Source organism: Pteropus alecto, unplaced genomic scaffold, assembly GCF_000325575.1.
Source record: "Pteropus alecto unplaced genomic scaffold, ASM32557v1 scaffold86, whole genome shotgun sequence".
Lineage (NCBI taxonomy): Eukaryota > Metazoa > Chordata > Mammalia > Chiroptera > Pteropodidae > Pteropus > Pteropus alecto.
The window spans coordinates 20,586,969-20,607,049 of record NW_006442109.1 but is presented as its reverse complement, the minus strand read 5'-3'; the positions used below and the strand labels follow the sequence as shown (position 1 = coordinate 20,607,049).

The following is a 20,081-nucleotide window of genomic DNA, read 5'->3' as shown; positions in this document are numbered from 1 at the left end:
TGGGATATTCATACATGGAGATACATTAGCGAAAACAAAATAAGTTAGCAAGCCACAGAAAGATAATTAGAAACTTTAATGAATATTGCTAAGTGAAAGAAGCCAATCTGAAATGGCTGTAAATTATGTGATTCAAACTATATGACACTCTGGTAAAGGCAAACTATAGAGACAGCAAAAAGATAGTCTTTTAGTTTAAGAATTTAGTTTAAGATAAAGAATTTCAGTTTCAAAATTCTATTTTAGATTCTGACATTGGCTGGTACTATTTCAGTGTGATATATACAACGATAGAGAGAATGCAACATATACAGGTCACTGTATACGAAACTGTTAAGTGTATTGTATGTTTGCAATTTTTGTTAAATTTGTGTTCCCATGTATTCAGCCATCCTCTCTCCTCTTTCTTGTACGATTCCACATAAGCACTATTCCTAGCTCAGCTCCTTCACCAGCATCTGCATCAAAATCAGCAGTTCAGTAAACAAGGTACAGTGAAGTTAGTTCTCACCCAACTAAATTCCTGCCTTGAGTGCCCTCTCTGTCCGGGTCACCACTGTATCCCATTTCCTAGAATGGCTTCTGATATAGATAGAAGGTACTCAGTAAATATTTGTGAATGAATAAACTGCCTAATAGTTTAAAAATTCTCTAACAGTTAAACATTTTATCAAATTTAAAATGATCTCGACTGTTTAAAATGTTATCAAAGAATGCCAGACCAAACTAAGGTAAAACTCTAACAAATAACATTTATTTTTCTTTTACATAGGTATTTCACAGCCTGAACATCACATTGCCTTCAAAGAAAGGTGCTTTTATGCCATTATATTTTACTATTTACCACACAGGCATTAAGCATTCTCATTAACATGGTGAGACAATTTGCTGGTAAACGTTTAAACACAAACATTGATTTCAATATCTCAATATATTTTTGGTCATAACCAAGGAGGTACATCAAAATATGACAACATTGGCTAATATTTTACAAGCAAATATTTAACTGTGCATAGTTTTATACAATAGGCTGTGGTAATAAATAGTATCACCAATCTCATCAACTATTAACTGGCCACAAAAAGCCTAACATTCATTTTAATTGATATGAAATGCTCTATTAGTGTAGTTTCAACATAGCCTTAAAATACTGTGGGTGTTTAACCCTGAATACATGAAAAAAAAAGTACTAAACTGGTATGTTTCAGTTAACTACAAATATGTCATGTTCACGGATTACATTCCTAACATGAAGGCAAATGTTTAAATAGAAAAACTAGCAGTCCAAAAAATGTGAATGTGCAAATTGTGAGGAAAACATTGCATTTAAATTTGCACTCATTTGCAAGTTACAGTACTAGCTGTTTAAACACTAACAGGAAAAATATTCGCAGTAAAGGATGGAAACTACCTCTCTTGGCAGAGAACTAGTCATTGCATACTGCTCCATAGCTTAGAAAGTGTTTCTGGTGATCTAGAGCTTCTAACACCTTAAGACTATCCTTCGTTCAATAAAGGAAACTGCAGGCATGCTTCGATCAGTGGTAAAGATAAGAAGAAACACCTGAATCGGCATATTTTAATTTGCTATGAAGGTCCTTCTCATTTTTATAACTTACTAATGTTTTCTGAATCAGGTTTGCTAAATGCTGTAAAGAGTAGCTACCCTTCATACAAGACTAGGTTTGATTTTTTTTTTTTTATGTCAGCATGGTAAAAGGTACATGCAGTCATTCTACCAACCTGTATAGGCAGTACTCAGCATAATGCTCAGCTTGAATCAGATTCAATTTCTACACAGAGATTCTCTGTATTGTTTTCAATGTGTTAACTGCTTGGAAAGCAGAAATGCCTAATAATTACTGCAGTGTTTTTTAATTGAAATGTTTATAGAAAAGCCCCAATCTTAAAGTCTATAGAATATCAAGAATTCTATTCGGGATGTTAAAAGCACTGGGCAAAACCCTGGTTTTCAGTGTGCCATCTGCCCCACAGGAGAAGATCCGATTGCCCTGGATGATGTCAATCTGCATGACTCCAGCCCCAAGGTTTCTGAATATGGACTGTTTAGCATGTTCATTTTTAAATGAATGAATCAGACCATGGCCTGTCAATCTCCAAACCTAGTTAAAAAGAAAAACAGTGAAAACAAGAAGTGTAAGTCTTTGAAAAAAGAAAGACCAACAGCAAAAACATGGCCTTCACTTCTGTTCCTGTGGCCCAATGCTCCCAACCACTCAGATGATTTACTCCCTGTATTTCACTGTCTTTTCAAGTTTCTCCCTTCACATCCTCTTAGAGAAGGGTGTCAAGAGACATTCAATATCTCCACAAAGCTTTATGCCCTCATTTCAAAGAGCACGGTGGGGTTTTTCTTCTCAGTGTTGACAGCAGATAAAAATAATACGTAATAGCGCATTCCAATGGTACCTCTTATGCTAACTCACCTTTATGTTACCTTCTGCTGCACCTGTAGTAAAACTCCTCACAGGGATCCAGAGACAGAGCCTTAATGGCTGAATCATGTGCCTGGAACGTGTGGATTAGCTGCCTCTGCCTGATGTCAAAGATGCAGACGCATCCTTTCCTCCCTCCAGATATTAGGAGTTGATGTTTTGGTGCATACTGAAGTACTGTGGCACCATGATCATGGCATGTGAAACCTGAAGAAGAAAAACAAGAGCCTTTTCCAAAAAAATTTCTGTCTTGGCAATGCTGATAATATTTAAATAATATAAAAATTACCATTTTTCATTCTAATTTCTGTAATTGTATGATCAAAGTATTAAAAAAGATGCCAAGTCAATGACAGAAAAAATTACTTACCCATAATCTCAATATGAAAATACACAGAGGAAATTTAAACCTTAAACCCAAATTAAATTACACTGCCTCATAAGTATGTAGAAGCAAAAGTGCAGAGGAGACCAAGCTTCTCAATGACATGTTTAGCCACCGATGACAGCTATTTACCTTCTCTTAGTTCCTGCCCATACATACCTGACAAGAACTTTGGTGAGGCTGTAACTGAAACTCAAGTACACCAGTGTGAAAATTACCAGCCACACGGTGTTAGCCTTCAAAGATTCTCTGCACTTTAATATGATTAAAGCCATAAACTACTATGTGGCAATCTTTAAAAGATGGTAACAGTTATTCACCGAAAAATCTGCAATCGATTGGGGAAAACTATATCTTTCAAAACGTATATCAGCAGAGTAAAAGACTGAAATCTTTCTGTAAAAAAATCCACTCAGCTTGGTTTAACCCAAACTTACTGCATGGAGTAATCTTTCAGTTGCATTATGTGGAAAATACTGTCTTAAAATAAATACTATTTAAATGATATTGTTCATATTTCTAGTTTTTACTAGAAGGCTAATTAACTTTTATGGTTAGGATTAATTCTTTAAAATATCTCATTTGTACTGAGCTCAGTGAATATTTTGCAACTAATTCCTTAAACAGCCTTGTTAGTAACGCCACACAACATACCATATTTTCTAAACAGAATACAACTGAAGACTAGGTTAGCTGGATTTCTATGACCATACATATTTACCTCAGCAAGGTAGCCAGTTATTCCAGTTAACTTTTAGAATTTTATTCTAAATATTTCTGCACTGTCAACCCACAAACGTTGACTGGATTCACTGGTTAAAATAAAACCAGGGAAGCATTCCTTCACAGTGTATTAAAAATCACAGACTTTAACTCACCATGAATGAGGCTGTTTCCAGGTGATATCAAAGTGTCCCAAAGACATACATTTCTTATAAAGAAACAACAATAAGAAAAATACATTGTAAACGATTGTTCTAAGCCATCGCCAGGGGCGAACTGTCTTCAAGTATCTTACTGAATCTTGTTATCTTTTTTTTGTTCACTCACATTTATAAAGCAGTGATTCTCAACTAGAATGAGGGTAGAGGCTGGGACTGCGGCTGTATCTCTTCTATGAGTTTATACTTTGCACACTACACAGTTCTGTCTTATGTAGTCCTACCTGTCTCTGCCCATCTCTTTTCCTTTACCGCTCCAGGGAAATTGAGATAGGATTTCCTGGATAGAAGGGATGCTTCCATACCCCCAGGGGGAACTACTGCAGGGAAATGAGAGATGTCATTCATGGGCACCTGTTGCCAGTGAAAATAGTGTGAGGTAAGAGAAAATGCTGAGAATGATGGCTACAAGGTATCAAATGCTGACTACTTCTCCAGAACATGACAGTATTAATAGCAATAAAAAAAAAACTGGTAGCTTTAACATAAAAATTACACATACTTTTTGACCGACTACATTAGGAATAATTTTTGTTTTTTTCTTTGGTAAGGAAAACTAAGAATTATGTAACAAGGAGTTTTTGTATTTCTGGGCTGAAAAAACCTAAGAAATTCATACTTTCTAGTGAGAATAGCTTTCTGCCAAAAAAATAAATTTTCTTTTATCTTTAACTGACAACTGTGGGGAAACAAGATCTCAAATCTTTCCCAAAATGGCTTATTTCTTATCTTGCTTCTCTGTCAACCTACCTGTTGTCATTGGACTGCCCAGATGTGGCAACCAAACTTGAAGAGGTAATAAATGCGAAGTCACTTGTGGCTTTACTGTGGCACTGCCAACTCTATGGAAAGCAAAGTGTAATTGATGTTAACCAAAAATCCAATAAAACTTGATACAGTACACATACAGTTCTGCTAATATAGGATATGCATGAACTAAGAACAGTTTTGTAAAACAGTCTACAATAAAGAATAAGCCATAATATGAGGATTAGCTGTCATGTATATTATTTGCCTAACAGCCAATAATTTTTTAAAACTCGAAAAGGATGGTAAAAACATGGAATTAAAGGTTATGATTTTTTTAGAATATGCAACGAAAGAATAAGATACCAAATACATTAACATCACACAATTAGATGGCCTGGTTAAGTAAGGGCTCAAGCAAACAATTTTAGTGCTAATGACCCCAAATACATTTAATAAACTTCAAAGAATAATATAAATCATAGTAACAACCCAAGGAAGAAAAGTCTTACATACCCATCTAGTCTAGACTGCAGTGTGAAGGACTTAATCAAATTAACTTTGTAACCATCCACCTTCCTTCTCACCTCTGTGTTCCCTGTCCTCACCCCCAGATGAAGAGCTTTAGCAATTATAAAAGCAAGATCAAAAGCGTTTCTGCAAGTAATCCAGAGGTTTAAGGCTGTCTGTCCCAAACAGCTCCTGAGGATATTTCAGCACCCTGGGAAACCATTTACTGAGGCAAGCATGACTTTTCTTATTGGATCAGCTAGATGAGTAGAAGTTTGGAGGTGAGGACTCAGAAGGAAGCTGTTAGGGTATTTTAAAATAAAACAGACATTTTTCAGTTTGAAATTATCATGGTATAGATCTGACTGAAGGTAAAAAGACAAATTCAAGATCACTTCCATTTCCGTAAATACTTTATGATACAGCCTATGGCATACTAATATATGTAATGTGTACAGTCTAGAAAAAACTCTCTTAAGTATTTGGGAATCTGTCTAAACCTAGAGGTTCAGGACTTTTTATAAAATCAAAATATACGAAGACAGATGTTCCGTTTAGGATAGCATCATCTTCCACCTCTCCTGGCTCCACCCCCACCAAATGAGGATGCTTGTCTGCATCACCAAATGTTTTAATATGATTTGGATTAATGAATAAAGTGGTCTGTTGGGATTGGTTATTTTATAATCTAGTAAACAGAATTCTGGAACAAAATGGAATACAGTCAGCCCTCCATATCTGATCAAAAATATTTTTAAAAGTTACATTGTTGCTGACATGTAGTATGAGTATGTAGATAGGACTGAGATGGTTGCATCTGTACTGAACATACACAGACTTTTTTCCTTGTCATTATATCCTAAACAACACAGTATACCAACAATTTATATAGCACTTACACTGTATTGGGTATTATAAGTAGTCCAGAGATGATTTAAAGTACAGGATGTGCATAGGTTATATAGGGTATTATAAGTAGTCCAGAGATGATTTAAAGTACAGGATGTGCATAGGTTATATGCACTTTACATAAGGGATTCGAACATCTGTGGATTTGGTATCCGATGTGCATAGGTTATATGCAAATACTACACCACTTTACATAAGGGATTCGAACATCAGTGGATTTGGTATCTGCAAAGGTCCTGGAACCAATCCCCCATGAATACTGAGGGACAACTGTATACGGAACCTGTCTGATTCTTAATACAGATATCTAAAATGAATCACTACAAAATTCTATCATTAAAAAGAATCAGTTTTCAAAACGGATAAAAGTATAATAAAAATGTACCTTATGGAGGACCACACACAGGGAAAGTCCCTGCATTTTTTCAAATATAAAGATTATCCCTCAAGCTGTTTTATTTTTTCAGTCATTTCAGTCTAAAACTAGGGCAATTATGGGTTCAGGGCTGTGGTTGCTGGACACAACTGTCCCTTTTCCACCAGATCCACCAATGAGATTCACTGTCTGAAACCGACACTTCATAAACAAGTAGCCTCTACAAGCTCTGGGAATGCTGAGTGATACTTACCATGTAAGGTTTAGGATTTGCTGCAGTTTGGTTTACTTGCCAGATACTCAGAAAACCCTCTCCATCTGCAACACCACACTGTAAGAAAGTAAATATTAAACATTGCTTCTTATCAAGGTAAAAACATTTAAGGAAAGCAGTCACTTAGTCACCACTTAACTAACATTCTGCTTATACCTATGTTTCTGTTGCTACAGTTCTCAAGAAAGTCCAAGTACATAACATCCTGCCACCTTTTAAATGCTTTTCCACACCTATTTCACTGTTTTCTTCTAATTTTCTGTAGTAGAATTTAGTGAGAAACTGAAAGGTTTCTCTCAAGTGTTTGACTATGCTTATAGGTACCACCGACACACTCAACAGAGCTCTTTACCCTCACAGAGTATTTAGTATCTTTAAGTGGATAATTAATCCATATAAAATTTTGTGGATTTATCCTTTTGTTAGGAGGTGAGGGGGTATATAAACAGACAACAAACTACCTGCTCAGCTTAAACCAGGATCACTGAATTTGCTTTTAGATGCAGTTTTACTAACCATTTACTCATAAATATCTATAATTATTTTTAGACGACTTAGCGGTAACCCCTAAGAACTAACCTTGTTGCCTTGAGAATTAAAATATAATCTGGTAACTCTTGCATTGCCAGCTTGGCGAAAACAGACAAGTTGCTGAGGTCGTGTCCATTCAAACATCCGTACACTGCCATCTTGAGCACCTGTAAGATCTGAAATACATGCGGAAAAGCAGAAAATAAGAAATGGAAAGCTAAAGAAAGAGTTCCACTATTTTCCACTCTATAAATCAACTTCAAAATGACAGAGGCCACTTACAATCCTTGAATCATAAAATACTTACAATATTGATGGACTGGGTGTGAGGTCATTCTCTTAACATTATGTAGATTCCTTTTCATAAGCTTTAAAAGAAGATAATAAAAAATGAATTTATTTTGTAAATAACGAAAGGCATGAGGAAGGATATGATTCAGGCCAACTTTAATTCTGGTAACATTTATTCTTCTACAACTGGCTTATTACCGAAATAAACCCTGTTGTGGATTTTCTGAACCACTTAATAAATGAACCTTGTCCTTACAGCTTGTGGAAGCATAGTCACTTACTGGCACAGCCCTGGCCTGTGTGGACTGTGAGGATACCAAGCAGCTTCACCTAGTGGTGAAGGGAACGCTCCTCCAGTGCCCCTCCCTGAGGATAATCAGGCGTATCTCCAGAGTCTTCAGAGTAGAACACGAGAATGGGACCCCTTTAACTACACTAACAATGTTACTGATGCACTTGTCAAACCTCTTTGCTTTAGCACTTTTTGCTTCATGGTTTGCTCATTTATAAATGATAATGGAGGAAAATAATAGCACCTTCCTCCTAGGGTTGTTATGAGAAAAAGCACGCACCTGACGCAAAGAAACTTAGAATATGTTAGTTATTATTATAGTATACTAACTGGTCACTGCCTCTGATCTTTAGGATCATTCTTTAGGTCAAAGTAATTCTAACTTATTTTTGAGGGAGTCCATATCCAGAAACCACACCTAATAGTGAATAACATACCACACTAGCTCCAGTGCTTGTCTGTCCACTGCCCAGCCATGGCAGAGATGACGGTGGATGCACTTGATTTGCTGAGTAGGATGATGCACTGGGTTGATAAAGAGTTGTAGTGGAACCACGATAATCAATATCATCTGAACTGTGAAAAACATGTGTGTTATTGTGAAAAACGTGTGTTATCGTGAAAATTCCATTTTCTCAACACAAATTTCAATTACAGAGCTTCTTATGTAAACACAGGACAGTCTTTATGTTTAAAAAGTGAGTAAGTATCCATGAGAAAAGCTTAGGTACACATCCTAATCACAGCCAGTTTTAGTATTGATTAACTTTTGTTTCCCCTTTAGGCAAAGTATAAATTTAGTTCAATGTTGTTTGGGCATAATTTTATTGCTGCACAAGTTGAAACAAATGTTTTGAAGTATTTAACAAGATTTTCTTTTTCTCATGTATAGAAAAAAGTTATATGTACTCTTCAAGTATAGATAGCCCATGTATCAAATTCACACATTCTTTAAAAGTTGAGTTTAAAGATTTCTAAAAAGGTATAATTATCACGTAAAAATGTTAAAGTAATTTTTATGATGGATATATATTACATGTAATATATTACAAGTGTGATACTGAAATCTAGTTATATACTGACAAAATAGAAAAGTCAGCAGAACACGGAGAGATGTTATCATGGCACCATTCCCAAGCAAATAAAATTTTCAAGAATCTGAAGAAAAGCAAGAGGGAGGGCAAACGTGGAGAAGAAACCCTGATACAGAGAAGTGTTGCAAAACACTCTTGGTGCAGTGTCCATAGCTTTACTGAAAAGTTGTCCACATTTTTATCTGTAAAAAAGGTATGCTTATAAGAAGAAAAAACACTGGAAACTACTCAGTAAATATGACTCATCATCAGTCTAATACATTTGTGTATACTGCTTCTTGCTCTAATTATCCAGATCAATTGAATTTACTGAATATTGTGCAATTCCTCACATTTCTTTAAGGTTAAATGTCAAAGTGGCAGTTGTTAGCATTAGACTTCAATGATGAAGATTATCCTGACTCAAACACTATAAATAGTTCAGAGTCTAATGGAAAAAGTATGAGTAATATGTTTACTGATGTAAGCAGAGCCTTTTATTGGCACCTAAACCAATTATGTTTGTCTCCTACCCAAATGAAGGGAGATACAAATATACTTTTCAAGATACTTCAAATCATGTGCATAATCATTTAATGGGTTCTCTTTAAAGAAAATGTACTACATAAGACTATCAAACCTTTTGGATTCTCTGTCATATTCTTCTCCAATCCACATGTATGACTGACAGGCCAGTAGACAAGTAACATCCAGTTCTTGTACATCATGTGTTGAAGCCAAAACAATCTCATTACAGTTTGCCTGTAGAGCAAAGGTGGAGTCAATAATTTAAGCAATTTTACTAAAAAGAAGTACATTGTTTATAGTGACTAAAGCTTTTACCTTATTAATGGCAAATGCCATGATCATATCTGATTCCTTATGAATGATTTTTGCCTTTCCACCTGGATAGCCCAGATCAGCTTCAACCTACAAAACATTTGTCAGCAGTTTTAGTTGTTGCAGCACAGCTCCACGTAGAGATCTGCACATCCCACAAAACGAAAAGTAAGAAAATGTAGCAGCAGCAGCAGCAGCAAGTAAAAAGAGACCAGTAATTTAGAGTGTTGAGAATTAGCTCTGGAATTAGCTTAAATTCTGATGCCCTGTAATCAAGCCAATTATAAATATTTCCATTGTGATTATAGGATACTGATTAAATGTCAGAAAAGATTTCTAACATAGTTTTCATTAGTATTTATGACAGTAATGTGTTTCTCTTATCTCTTCCAAAGTGTGCAAAGATACTACAGTAAGAATGTATATACAGAAGAGTCACAAAGTGGAGGGAAAAAAACAGACAAAAGAGTCGCAATAAGAAATAAAACTTTTTTTAAATAAGAGTGATGAGCTAGGAATAAGGAGAAGTTGGAAAAAATAGAAAGCAATAAAGGAGACTGATGAGAGGAAAATGCAGTGGCTTAGGGTCAAAGGTGATGGGAAGGAAAGAAGAGGCAGAATCAAGAAGGAAGAGAGAGAAACAATCATATTCAAAAACAGATTGGAAAAGTGACAGAAATAGAGATGGAACAGGAAGTAAGAAAGAGAATCAGTAGCAGAAGAACAAGCTACTGAGGTACATGAGAGCAATGAGTACTCTGACTAGTTAGCCAGTTGAGCAAGTCATGGTTAGTATTAGAGATGAGGGGTTAGCTCCCTGAACTTTAAAGAATGAGCTAAGTACAAGAGCTTTGAATACTACCTTGCTGTGGCAATCTTCTGCTACGGAGTTTTGTTTGACCTGCTCCACATGTTCTTCTACAGACTAAACAACACCACACCATCACAAACACAAAACACATGCATGAAACAAAATTATAAAGAGAATGAACAGTTTCAAACTGCAATGGTCACTCCATCACTTAAAGATGGTAATAATGAATTTGCAAGATTTCCTTTTAAAAGCACAAAAACAAGAAATTAAACTGAGTAAAACATAATGTAATCAAATAAACACAACACAAAGCAAACCAGGCAAAATTAAAGTTAACACGACTATTATGTAAGTTATTTCAAAATAAAAATTAGTTATTTGTATATCAGTTATGTAACTTAAAGTTCTAACTTAAACTGTAATATCTAAAAATAAAACCTACACGCACAAGCTATACTGCATAGCTTCCTATTCTATAGGGGTTTATTTCAAATACAAATTAAAACTACTTATTTCTAAATACAGTTTGAAAGTACTAATAATTATTTCACTCTTACTCATGAAGAATATATCCATGAAGAAAAAGTCAAGGATTAGAATTCACATTAACCATTTATTATAACCACATGATTTTTCTCCTTATAAGTAAATAAATGTTTGATAAAATGAGGCATGAGAAAGAAATCACACAAATAACTTGCTACTACTTGATGACAAGGTCACTAGGAGTGGCTATAGTCAGAAATAATATTTCTACTCTGCTGTGGAAACCTCTGGAGGCTTGATCAGAGCAATACACTCCTAATACCTCTTGAAATGACTGCTTCACTTAAAGCAAAAAGGGCCAAGTTCTCCAACGTGCCTTCAGCGACTGTCCTAGAGCTACTGCAGCTGCCAAAGAAGGAAGTAAAGTGTGCAGGGGCCAACTCAGCAAAAGCTCAACTTCTAAAGAACTTATTTGCCTTTAATCAAGTAGCTTAGTCTGCCACATTTACCAATTTCATAAAACTCGTCTGTGGAATATTCTTTAATATGTTCAATAAATAAAAATTTCAGCATTTCTTAGGGGAATTTTATTAAGTCATTTTTTATGCTAACATTTTTAGCTAACATTTTAGCACTTAGAATTAGCTTGCCAATTTTACTAATTGACTGCATTTACCAAATTTACTGATTATCAAAATCCTATTTAATAATTTTAAAGACTAGAACTATCTTATTGGATGGGTAGTTTTAATAATGTTGCACATTTCTGAACTTATGAATAGTTTTTGTCTTAACAGCTTTAACATTTTTTTCCTAATTTTTTTTCTTAATGAAAACAATTTTTCAGCAGATGTATACTATTCAATACAGTAGCCACTAACTACTAACCATATGTGGCTACTTTTTTTTTAGGTGAGGCAACCCTTGGCTGACCTCACAGATCGCAAGAACCTTGCCAGCTTACAATCCCTTATTTTTTATTTTTTTATGCCTACAGCACCTGGTCTTCCTAGGTGGTTTCCCATCCAAGTACTAACCAGGCCCGACCCTGCTTAGCTTCCAAGATCAGACGGGATTGGGCTTGTTCAGGGTAGCATGGCCATAGACTTAAATTTAAACAAAATTAAAAATTCAGTCCTTCAGTCACACTAGCCACATTTCAACTGCTCAATAACCACATGTGGATGGTGACTAGTATACTGAACAGAACAGATGTAAATTTCCATTATAGAAAGTTCTATTCGATAGCACTGGACAAGAAAATTGTTTCACCCAACAATTTAAAATTCAAAAGGTATGAAAAGGGTACATAACCAAAATTCTTCCTCCCCTCCAAATTCCTAGCCATGTACTTCCCTTCTCTGGAGACAACCAATGCTTAATATTTTGAGAAATATTCTATTTATCTCTGTCCCACCTCTCTGTTCATGGAGACCCTCTGCTGGGTCTCCATGAACAGAGAGGTGGGACAGAGATAAATAGAAAATAGCAGAGAACACACACCTTGGCTGCTGATGCCAAGAGCACAGAAACTGGGGGGCATAAAGAAGGGGAGACAGGGGTGGAAAGAGGGCGAGGCTTAGTTAAGGAAGAGGGAAACCACAGAGGAGAAAATAGAACCTGAAGGGCAAGACTAGAGTCTGAGGGTCCAAACAACCTAGACACCTGACTTCCCACAGAACTCTGAAGCTCTGACAATCCAACACTATCAAATGCCTACAAACCTTATGCATTATTAAAGCATATTTTCAATAAATCATTATGTTTAGTAATTTGAAGAACAGTCAGAAAATTGATCCTTCAATGAACTGGCTTTCTGTGAATAACAGAGCTCTAATTGAATAAGTTTCCTTGATTTTAAATCTAATTCTGTATCTTGTTTTATGGCATATGGACACAGCATCACTACAGGAAATGCTGTGAACAATGGATTAAATGAAAGAGAAAATGAATCTGGCTCTGTGAATCCCCTAACAAATCTTATATCAAAAATTTCAATACCATCAGGGTATAAGACTCAAAAAATCTCTATAGTTCAATCCCAATTCTTCATTTAAGTACATAATTTTTAAATCCATAAAGAAAATAAATGGCTGTTCACATACCATCCAGGTAAGTGGGTAACTAGTGAAAAGAATGCATGTGGTAGGTTCTGTTGCCCTAGGTCTGGGGGGAAACTGAGAAGCAAATTCTACATTTTACCTTGGGAAACTGAATCCTGTAGACTGTCCCTCTTGGTTTTCACTCACCAAAGTGAAATGTAATTCATTTTTCTTTTCTCATAAATTTTGTTTGCCAAATTTTTAATCACATTTGACATTGTACTCTGAGAACACTCTCCAAATTGCCCATTACCTCATTAAATGGCCAAATGAACTGAAATGCTCATATAAAACACCTATAGACCCCTTGTTTTATAAGGAAGAGATCATTTTAAGTTCTACAGTGCCAAACTCCCAAATTCCTGATTCTTGTTAAATCCTGAATGGTATCACATTACTAATTTATATTTAGGTTAAAAACGTTTATTACATGTAAAGTCCAATGAAAAATACTAAAGAGGAAAGAGCAACTTTCACTTGATTATAATGACTTATCAAGGGACCTGTGTCATTTCATAGTTATGAAATGAAAATTGTTAATCTTTTATCTTAAAAGAAACTTATTGTAGTTTGGCAAACTGTTACCCATGATATATAAAAGATAGTAAGTTCCAACCAAAAAGTAAATTTCAAAATAAGTCAAGTACAGACTTCATTAGAAATGTTAAAGAAAACTACACAAAAATTACAACAGAATTTTTTTAAATACCTCACTCTGCTTTCTTTTCTTAGTGAAAATATATCTAATAAATGTCTCCTGAAGAACTTCTTGTTTAACAAGGAAATGCCAAAGTCGTTTGACTGGAAGTGCAGAAGAATCCCGGGATCTGGTAAAACAATCAACATATCATACTCTTTTAGTCTGTAGAAAACGTGTTTCATATTTTCAGATGCTTTAAAAAAAAAAACAACAAAACCTCCATTATCTATTGCAAAGATACATTAAGCTCAACAAAATTTTCCATTTCACTTTTAATTTTTAGTTTTTCTAAAAATCATTCCTTCATCTAGCAATTAATTCTCCAACTTGTTTCTCTGAATGAACAGATTGAGTTGAAAGTAAAATGAATCCCTTATTATTCATTTTTTAAATTATACTTTAGGTTGGTTCCGTTGATTAAAGCATGCTATCACCCAAGAAAATAAAGTCATGAATTTCATTTCTAATATCCTAATGACCTAAAAAGCCCTGTTCTTTCAAGCTTATGAGCAATACTCTTAATAATAGCAGGCTGCCTCAAAAAAAAAAAAAAAACCAAAACCCAAAACAAAACATGACACTTACCAAAAAGGAGCCCAGATGAACATCAATGAAAAACAATGTATTTACTGTTAAATTACTGAAAAAAGGTCAGTAGCACCTGTTTGCATATGTAGATTATCTCGAAATTTTTCTGTAAGTTCTTAAAATAACAGCAACAACAAAAAAAAAACCAATAAAGGTTTCTTCCTGATTATAAAAGTAGTATGTCTATTGAATTATAGGTAATACTGGGGGAAAAATTTTTTTTCTAACCACATTTCTGATTTTTTTTTTTTTTTTATCATATACTGCTAGAAATAGGATTACAGGTTAAAAGTTATGTTTTGAAGGCTACTGGCATATTTGCAGGTTCAAAGTTATGTTTTGAAGGCTACCGGCATATTTTGACAAATTGTCTTCCAGAAGGGTTAAACCAAGCTACACTCATCAGCATTATAAAAGCATTCTTACTTGAATGGAGTATTTTCAGGTTCTAGCATTGCTTTATTTCGAAGAATAGCTGGTCCAGCTCCTACTGAAAGGTCAGTTGGATATGTATTGATATAGTTAGGGGGTGGACCTTCAAACTGATCCATTTTCTCTTGTAAGATGTGTTCCCAATTCTCCAAGTTTTTAATCACAGCAATACCTAATGGTGATGTTACAGGCAACTCTGAAAAGTGATAGAATATGTCATTTTATTTTGATTAAAATGTTGATCATCATCCACATATTTATAAAATCTGAATTTATAGCCATAACTTCTGAAAGTATAAATAAATCTGAAAATGTTAATCTAGTATCATTTAGATTTTTAATGCTTTCAACAAAGCAGAAGGCCAGCTCTCTAACATGAGCTGAGAAAATGTCTAGCTTTCTCCAGTCTGGTTTTTTGCTTTTCCTTCTACCTTCTAGGTAGACAGTGATTTCTGCTATGTATTAAAACCACAGACTGCAGCATAAAATAAAAAAGATCTCTTAAATATTTAATGCAGTATTTTCTTTACCAAATGTTCTTTAATATAAATTTTGTTAAGAGGAACTCGATGGCAATTTATTAACATTAATTCTCAAATTCCAAACTTACCAGAGAATTCCAATCCAGCAATGGGAAAGAAATTCTTGACATTGTGAAGTACTAGCTTAACCATTGCCAAATGCAGAAGAGCCCAGCTGTTCAAGAGGGGACAAAAAAAAAATTCTCCTTAATTGAAAAATAAAATCATGAGAGAAGCACAGTAATGATTCTTGTCAACTGTTTAGCACAATCTCCCACCCGGAAAGTTCTAACAGCACAACAATAAATTACGCATTTTTTCTCACTAAAAATGTTTTGTGTTTGCACTCTGTATGTAAACTATTCTTTGAAACCAGTTGTGAAAGAAATACTCTCGTGTCTGGAAATTTACCTCAAAGGTACAGAATTCCTAAGTTGAAAACATTAAGTCAGTTCTTGTATAAATTCATGATAATTTTATTTAAAATCAGTATTATAAGGATTTTCTACAAAAAGAAAAAAAGAAAAAGAGAAAAGCCTTACTTACCTATAAGAATTTGGATCTTGGTGCTCCTGTATTTGTGTGTCTGAAAAAAAAGCATCATCATCTTCTTCATCACTATGAATGCTTTCATCAGAATCATAAATAACACCACTATCAGACAAAGGGAGAAATGGCTGCAATAAAAGGTAAAGTTATTTTTTAAATACATCATTAAGTTATTTTTGTCCTAACTTAACATGGCATGATGGGAAATGTATTCCCTTATGTGCACTCACAGCAAGATGACAACATTGTTAACACATGCAGACAAAGAAACATTAATAGAAAGATGGTGATGAGCTCAAAAAAGCAAAATGCTGAAAAGCAAATGACACACCCAACATGGTACAAAATGAAAGTCTAATGGACCTAGTCACCATGAGTATTCTGATTACAAGAGACGTTTCCTCTGCTTTGGAGAAACAGAGACTTGTCATGGGGCCTCACCACAGCCTGATAAAACCCCCAAATATCTATCTATCTCCTGCTCTAACTCCATGCTGACCAAGGGAACTACTGATAATCAGATGAAGGGAACTTAGATGGTAGATAGGTGTATTCCAGTCACAAGAAAAGGATGACACTAACACATGTTAATAAGCTGACTTCTGATTTATACCTAAATCGTAAATGATTTTCTTTTTGCCACCCAAAATTAAATTTCCTTCCATCACCATATATTTGACCCCCTTTACTCTACTGCCACCTCCCCCACTTTCCTCTGGTAACCACTAGACTGTTGTCTGTGTCCATGAGTCTCTATTTATCTTATTTGTTGTTGTTTTCAGTTTTATATCCCACATATAAGTGAAATCATGTGGTTTTCAACCTTTTGTCTGATTTCATTCTCTTAGCATGATAATCTCAAGATCCATCCATATGATTTTAATTTGTCTCATCCACGCCAAGTATCTGATCATCCCTGAATGACTGTTCTGTTACTGGACTTGACACGTTAAATGTCTAAACTATGGTGATTTAATCCAAAAGCTATCCTCATTCCTATTGATGCATGTACAAGAGTTAACAAAACAGACACACTTAAAACCTACATTCTTCAAGCCCCTTACCTTTGCAACAAAATAATCCCACATACTAAGTTCAGGAGGAATAAATTTTTCTTTGTAAGATGGTCTTTCTGCAGGCACTGGTGGTGGGGTAGCATCTTTTACAGGCCTTCCAGGGACCAGCATTCGCATGTTAAACCTCCTACGGTGTTTATCTATGTCTTCAGAAGGAACAGGAGGTGCTGAATAAAGACAGGAGAAAAAAACCAGCATTTATTTTCCATTATTAATTCAAAGAGTTAACCTTTCTTTCATCCTACTTTTAACATGTTTTGTCCAGAGTAAATTACTTCCATCTGTACTTCTAAACTATTCTAATTACTGTATCAGTTTTCTAGCCTTCATGGCAGAGATACAGATGAGGATAGAACATAAAACAGTATCTTGCCATGAAGCATCCTTTGTGCTATATAGAATAAAAGCTAAAGTAATTCTAGATAAGATGTACAAAATAAATGGTATATTCAATAAGTCATAAAGGAGAGCACTTGAGTGATTATTTCTGGCTATGCTGTTCAAGATAGATTCATTGAATATGTAGAATGAAAGCACGCCTTAAAAGAAGGGCAGAAGCTCAGTGTGAAAAGAGAAAGAATAAAAACAAATGATCAAAGATTTGGATAAATGAGGAGTAAACAAACTACTTTTGCTAGACAGGCATTAGGGAGGACAATAACAACAACAGTCTCCAGTTAGGCCAGGAATAGCTTGTGGGTAAGAGGCTAGGAGCTTATCTTATGGGCATTCTCATGAAAGCTTCTTGAGCTAGTCACATGATGAGGTATGGTTTGCTTAATCAGAGAGGAAGATGGATGAAGATGACATAAGAAGGGCCTGAACTAGGTTGGTGGGTGGTAAAGACTGAGAGGAAGGGTTAGATACAAGGAATACATAAAAGAAATGTCAAAATGATTCAGGAACTCATGGGATGTGGGAGGGCCAAAAAGTAGAAGTCAACCCACTCCACTCCTAAAGTTCTTCATCACAGAAAATGACAATTCTATCTCAACTCCTCTTTCTCCCACGCAATTCATCAACAATCTATCAACAATAACCTCAAATTATATATAGAATATGTCCACTTTTCACTGTGCCCATGACTACTACCCTAAGATAAACCATCTTTAATTTTTTTTCTAATTGAGGTGAAATTTACAGAAAACTAACCATTTTAAAGTGTACAATCCAGTGGCATTTAGCACATTCACATTGTTGTGCAACTGCCATCTAAAGCGTTCTCATCACCCCAAATGAAAACCCCATAAGCAGTCACTCCCCATTGCTCCTTCCCTCTATGCCATGGCAACCACCAATCTGCTTTCTGTCTCTATGGATTACCTATTCTGGATATTTCACATAAATTGAATCATACAATATGTGACTTCTGTGTCTGGCTTCTTTCAGTTAACATATTTTTGAGGTTCATGCTGTTTGTAGCATGTATGAGTACTTCATTCCTTTCTTTGACTAATACTTCATTATATGCGTATACCACATTTTGTTTACCTGTTCTTTTTTAAACTGCCACTGATTGCTTATCTGTAATATGACCATTTCAAAGGATGAATACAGATGATTTCTATGTTTCAGCATCAAGATGGAACCTTTCCTATGGCATTAGTCTACATCTCACCATATCTTACCATCTTAAAAAGTGGGATGAGAACTATATTCTAGTCCATAAGGAAAAAAAAAAAATACAGAAAATGGAATAAATAAACCATGGAACAGCTACCTTGTATGACCATAAACTTAATCTGAAGCCAACTGCTGGTATGTTCTATAAAGACTGAGGATTTATTTAAATCTTCTTTCTCTAATTAAAAACTATCCTTTTTCCACGTCCTCATTCCTTAACATTTGTCTTCTCACTTACCTTTACCTTTCCTCTATTCCTTTTTTATCCTCCTTAAATTTGTTCTAGTACCAAAAAATGTTAAATTGAAAATACTGTATGTTTCTTATTTTAACATGAGTTTATTTACTATCATAACAAGAGGGAATATACTTTAAACATCACTGATCTACAAAATAAAATTTTTTTTAAATATTAAAAAATCTTTTATTTTAACATTAGAAATTATTTACATTTACATACATGAATCTTACCTGAAATACTTTCTGATTGTCTTTGAGGTTTCACAACAAGTTTCACACCCCCTCCGAAAACAGCAGCCCACATTCGATTATTTAAGGGGTGGGCTGCAAGTCTAAACAATTCATTGGAGGAATTTGTGGCAAGAGCATGTATCAATAAACTTAAGTAAACAGCAACAACAGCTTCACACAACAAAATGTTCAATTTTGGCTGGTCTTCATCTTGGGCTGAACTCAAGAGATTAATAAGTGAGTTCACACCTGTAAGGATATATAATATCAGAAGAAATATATCAGCATAATTCTCCAGAAGGAAAAAATTCCAAATTTGCAGTTTAGCCAAAATTATGTATCCATATTATATAAAAACATATTTCCATAATTTCAGCAACAAGATAAATAATGACAGAAATGGCTTATAACCTATAAAACAAGAATCTATTAATCTATACTGATATAAGAAATGAGCGAATACATAATTTAAAGGGGGAAAAGATAAAGCTCTTCCTTAAGTACAATTTCAACTAATAAGTAGGAGAAATGACAGAATTAGCAAATCACCATCTAGTGACCTCCACAGTAATATATGATTCAGGCAAGAATCATCACTGGATGCTAGAATTAGTGGGTAAAAGTATATTTTATAGTCTCAAACTGTCTCTTCAAAAGATCCTTATTCATTTCAAAGAAAAAAAAATAGTAACTTTACAAAGAAGAAATCTGGCAGAGATGGCCTTACCAAGCAATCACAGTGAACGGTACCAGTAATGGGACCAGCTGATAGCATGTGCCCCTTGATATTTTGCATTGAAAAGGGCACAATATTGCTTTTGTGATATCTCTGACGAAAATACATAATCTGAATCTAATATTAAGAAAACATCAGAAAAATCCAAATTGAAGGACATTCTAAAATATAATCAGCTAGTACTTCTCAAAAGTGTGAATATCATGAGAAAGAATGAGATTCATGAGAAATTACGACTAAATGTAACATGGACTACTAATGAAATTTGAAAAAAAAATCTATAGAGAAAAATATCAATGTTTAAGATGATGAATTTGATAACTGTACTATGGTTATACAAAAGAATGTCTGTTTTTAG

General features: G+C 34.7%; 1 protein-coding gene and 1 non-coding gene across 2 annotated transcripts in view; both read right to left on the bottom strand.

The window, feature by feature from the left end:
• Window positions 1–727: 727 nt before the first annotated feature.
• DMXL2 (Dmx like 2) overlaps window positions 728–20,081 on the bottom strand; it is a 109,179-nt gene continuing 89,825 nt past the window's right edge. Inside the window, 18 exon segments of the mRNA XM_025038842.1 lie at window positions 728–2,123; window positions 2,448–2,481; window positions 2,483–2,663; window positions 3,720–3,772; window positions 4,533–4,624; window positions 6,578–6,655; window positions 7,178–7,305; window positions 7,437–7,497; window positions 8,150–8,288; window positions 9,426–9,547; window positions 9,629–9,715; window positions 10,488–10,550; window positions 13,737–13,854; window positions 14,742–14,943; window positions 15,358–15,443; window positions 15,815–15,945; window positions 16,882–17,060; window positions 18,988–19,236. Coding sequence (XP_024894610.1) covers window positions 1,914–2,123; window positions 2,448–2,481; window positions 2,483–2,663; window positions 3,720–3,772; window positions 4,533–4,624; window positions 6,578–6,655; window positions 7,178–7,305; window positions 7,437–7,497; window positions 8,150–8,288; window positions 9,426–9,547; window positions 9,629–9,715; window positions 10,488–10,550; window positions 13,737–13,854; window positions 14,742–14,943; window positions 15,358–15,443; window positions 15,815–15,945; window positions 16,882–17,060; window positions 18,988–19,236 — 2,213 coding nt within the window. The 3' untranslated portion in view covers window positions 728–1,913.
• LOC112469738 lies at window positions 11,914–12,032 on the bottom strand. Its single transcript, XR_003042726.1, has one exon. It is a non-coding gene; the product is annotated as a 5S ribosomal RNA (ribosomal RNA).